The sequence below is a fragment of the Galeopterus variegatus genome, unplaced genomic scaffold, assembly GCF_000696425.1.
Source record: "Galeopterus variegatus unplaced genomic scaffold, G_variegatus-3.0.2 Scaffold5534, whole genome shotgun sequence".
NCBI classification, from domain to species: domain Eukaryota; kingdom Metazoa; phylum Chordata; class Mammalia; order Dermoptera; family Cynocephalidae; genus Galeopterus; species Galeopterus variegatus.
This window is the reverse complement of record NW_007731645.1, coordinates 132993-137658: the sequence shown is the minus strand read 5'-3', so window position 1 is coordinate 137658 and position 4666 is coordinate 132993. Positions and strand designations below refer to the sequence as shown.

Here is a 4666-nt window from a genome sequence, read left to right as displayed (position 1 = left end):
TTAAAAATGGAACTTTTTCAACGTGGCCAATTCAGTGCATTCACACTTGAAATACTTTCCCCCCTGGTAACGCCCATCAGTTCTGCTGTATTGGAACCCACTTTCCTAAGGGCAGTGAGACCCATTAGTGACATCTCTGTCCGATTTCATATCCAACAGGCTCTTTGGGTTAGTAAGGCAGCGTCATCCTGGTTTCCAACACTGTTCATGTAAAATTTCACTCCACATTTGACAAAGCCTGCTCCTGTTCTCCCTGTGGCTGGCAAGCTGGTGGGTCCAGCAGCTTGGAGCTGGTGTCTTGGAGGAGACAGTCTGTCCCCTTCCCACACCCCGCTCTGGTGCCAACGTGGGGGAGGAGAGAGAGCCTGGAGCCCAAAGGAGGCTGTCCCCTGGCAGTAAATGTTGATCTGGCCTGTTGTCTGTGAACCCAATGGGGACAGATGATGGCTCCAACACCTTGTCATGGGCGATGAAGGGCTCACCCCTCAGCAGTCCCCCTGGGTCCCTCTTCACCCTCAGCCAAGGCCTCCTCTGCACATCTTTGCTCCAAGCTGCAGTGTGGTCTCAGAAAGGCTGCAGCACTGACATCTCTGGAGCATGTGGCAAGCAGATACAGCAGGGACACAATCCAAGCCCCCTCCCTCCGGGCAGCCTCCCCTCCCCCCAGCCCCCACCTTCCCTGGGTTGGTGGCTCAGGGGCGGGCCAGGGAGCAGAGCCAGTGCAGCAGATGGCGCCTGGCCCCTTCCACAGCCAGCGATGCTCTCAGGCCTCCCTCCCTCGACTTTCTGGAGGAATGCATCCCTCTCCAGCCCCCTGCCAGTGAGAAGAGGAAATGCTTTCTCCTCCTGCACCATAGCCCTGCAAAGATGACTCTCCCTCCCAGAACTCTTCCGCTGGCCAGTCCTGGTGGTCTGTCTGGGGCAGAGTCCGCTCTAGTGCAGCCCTGAGGAGCGCTGGGTGGCCCCAGAGCCTGCTGCTCTCTCAGATGGGAACTGGGCTCCCAGTGCCTGGTGTTCTCAGCCACGATGCTCACTCAGCAGGACACAGGCCCTGAACACTCCCGGTTACCCAGTGACTGTCACAACCCTGCTTTGACCACCCTGCGCCCTGCAGTAAGGCCATTTCCCTTTCCCCATCACAGGATATGAGCCTGTGGTTGGGGCTGGGGTCCAGCTCAGTGAGTCCCATGTCAGAGCAGCTGTGGCTGTTGACAAGTTGAAGGTGGGACTGAGGGAGGCGGTGTCTGAGGTGCAGTAGATGAGGTGGTCAGTGAACCGGGCCCGTGGGTTCCAGGTGGATTTCGAGGTCAGCCCCAAAATGGAGCAGCGAGGAGGACAGTGAGCCAAGCGCCAAGATCGTCCATGGGCGGAGCCGAGGGAGTGACCGGAAAGGACATGAGAAAGCTGCTGCAGCACAGGGCACACGCCACAGAGGAGCAGAGGTTCCCAACAGAAGGGGAGAGAATGAGGGTTGGGAAGTGGGAAAGGGGCGCAGGAAGGACACCTGCCCCGAGGTGGCAGTGGACGGTGCTCTTAGGGGAGAGCAGATTCTCCTTAAAATAGAGGCTGAGAGGATGTTCTAAAGGAGGCTGAGGAAACACAGAGGCAGTACCAGAGCTAGGGTGGATTTGGAGGAAAGGAGTGGAAGTGTCAGAGTCACGGGCAAGGACAGAGAACATTCTAGAAGTGGCCGTGCCATCGAGGAGCCCTTAAGAACAGATTCTGTGCCTCCTTATTTCCATTGGCAAGTAGGGAAGAGCAGTCCCTGACCACCCGAAGTGGCTGAGATCTCGACTCACCCTCTACATAGAGCAGCTGGTACTTGACAGAGATCTGGGACTTGCCCCCCGCCTCCGCCTTGCAGTAGACCACCCCCTGGTGGTCAGAATGAGGCCGCAGATACACGAAGCCTCTCTTCATGTCGTAGGTGATGTCCGTTCCATTGGCTGGGATCTCCTGAGCTGGGAACTCCCTGTGCAGCGTCACTTTGGCTGACAGCACGGTCACTCGACAAGGAACCACAGCCTGTCTGTCTGGGTTCAGGTAGACAACATCAAAGTAGCTCGGAGAAGGTACAAAAAGTTCCCCCTTCTCTGCAAAGGGGAAGACATAGGCTTATTTACTCTGATGAAACGAGGTAAGAGCATCCAAGGGTTCCTACACTCAGGGCACAAAAAGGAGAGGGGACTGGCAGTACTCTCAGAACACTGAGTCTTTATGAATAGAAAAAGCTGCGGTTTTTAATGCTTTCTATTCTTCGGGAGGATGACTTCCTTTCCTATCTCCTTAAAGGAAGCAAAAAAGGTGTTAATTCAATCCCAGATCAGCCCCAGGGATCACCACGCTGAGGATGCGGGAAGGAGACTGATTTCCTCATTAAGAGCAATTTTCAAACCTTGGAACAATCCACTGCTTCTATGTAGAGAAATTAGCCCCTGTTAAATAAAAATTATAGGAGGCCGTTGTTTTGGACTAAATTCCTGCACGAGGCCGCAAAAGACCAGACTAAAAACCGAACTGGATTCACCCCTGCTAAATTCGATGGCACTTAGGTTGTGGTCTGACCTTCCGAGAAATCTAGAAAAAGAGATAATAGCCAACTTCCCAAGCAGGCCAGTTTAAATCTTCAGTGTGTATGACAATGACATTCCCTCTGCTTTAATCCTTACACTGAAGAGATAGCCTGAAGTAACCTGATGTTAACTAGTCGGTTACTTTTCCGTTGTTCTGTCTTCCTGTCCACACTTTACAGGGAAAGTAACTTTGAAATGACCGATCTACTTTTTGTTCTTTCTGATTTCTTCAGCCTTTTTCTGTCTATAAAAGCAGCCTCTTTTGCTCAGCTCCTTCTTCCATTTTATGGAATGAGGTTTTGCCTGATTCTAGAATCACAATAAAGTCAATTGAGATCTTTAAATTTGTTATAATTTTGTCCTTTGACACCCCATAGCCTTCAGTCAGTGACTGCCCATCGGGAGGGACTTCCCAGCACAGAGGACCTAGTGTCTGCCAAGGCTGGTGGAAGGTAATGGAGTAGGGACTCAGGAGGAACCCACCAGTCTCAGATCTGGGCTCGGCTTGGCCACCACCTGGCTGGGGACCTTCAGCCAGTTTCTTACCCTCCCCCCTATTTCCTCTGAAATCACTCGGCCTGGTTCTTTAAGCTCTAGATGGTGGCACTTTTATTTTAAAGAAATGGGGAAAAGAAAGACTGGCTAACCCCTACTGTCCTTAGGACAGTGAAGGGACTCTCTATTGGGCTTTTTGGTTTGTTTTGTCGGTGGTGCTGGTGACGGTTTTTTTGTTTTTGTTTTTTTGGCATGGCACATTAAATCCTTTGTTTTCTGGATCATTCTGTGAGGGATATTATAGTAATTGCTGGGAGAAATCTGTGGAGCTCATCACACCCCAACACTTGTTATATTGTTTCCTGTGTTTTCCCTGCAATGTTCCTGAAACAAATAATTATTCTTGGCTTTCTCTTCCACTCGCCTTCTTTGTGTCACAGCTGTATAATGTTTTAGGTTGAGGACAGAATTTCTAGACACAACATAAAATGTCTTTATGGGCCAAGAGTTCTTTGGCTATGAGTACTCTGATGAAGATGAGAAAAGGGTATGTCACGGCTCAATGAGTCTCTCCCTTTTGCAAGTCTTTATATCAGGTCTGGTGACTTGTGCTACTTTATGATAAGTTGACTTGCAGACCTAGGCAAAGGGCACCTTTGTTAATGTTGTGTCTAACAGTCATGCGTTCGCACAGAGTAAGTCTACATGGCTTTGGATGTGTTACCGAATCGCTCTGTGCTTCAACATCCTCATTTGTAAAGAGAAGAATCTGGATACACAGTATTAAAGATAACTTTTTAGCAATGACACTTAAGGATTTTAAAATTGTAAGATTTAGAAGCAATTTTGTTTTTAACAGTGTGTAGAGCAATTTGAACCAATGAGCAAAGACATCCTCATTTGTAAAGAGAAGAATCTGGATACACAGTATTAAAGATAACTTTTTAGCAATAACACTTAAGGATTTTAAAATTATAAGATTTAGAAGCAATTTTGTTTTTAACAGTGTGTAGAGCAATTTGAACCAATGAGCAAAGGCAGTAGAGTTAAGTGAGCAATCTGAATTTCAGAATACAAAAATGTTGTCTTATCTCCTGTACTACAGTCCGTGCTTTGAAATAAGTGACCACACTGGCTGCTTTAAATAGTATTTGCAATCAGTAACTTCCATTTACAAAAAAGTGTGTTAAAGTTCATTTTTAAAATTATAGATTACATATGTCCCACGCATATGTGCTTATATCTGTTCATGTAGATGACAAACATATTACTTTACGAAAACTGAACACATGGGATTTTAGATTTCCAAAAAATTAAAGCTAACAGTCTATAAGCTAAACTCCAAATTACAGCAAACTCAGTATTTAGTAAAGTACCTCTTATTGTGGTTTTCCTACATATGAAAATCAGAGCCCAGGGCTGACCCCGTGGCGCACTCAGGAGAGTGCGGCACTGGGAGCGCAGCAGCGCTCCCGCTGCAGGTTCAGATCCTATATAGGGATGGCCGGTGCGCGGTGCAGGCGACACCAAGCCAAGGGTTAAGATCCCCTTCCCGGTCACAAAAAAAAAAAAAAAAAAAAAAAAAAAAAAAAAAAAAA

The 4666-nt window shown here is 48.0% G+C and overlaps 1 protein-coding gene across 1 annotated transcript in view; it reads right to left on the bottom strand.

The window, feature by feature from the left end:
• PDGFRL (platelet-derived growth factor receptor-like) overlaps positions 1–4666 on the bottom strand; it is a 48691-nt gene that overhangs the window by 6093 nt on the left and 37932 nt on the right. The window contains exon 3 of the mRNA XM_008589583.1: positions 1800–2093. Within this exon, the coding sequence (XP_008587805.1) occupies positions 1800–2093 (294 nt within the window). The remainder of the gene's footprint in view (positions 1–1799; positions 2094–4666) is intronic.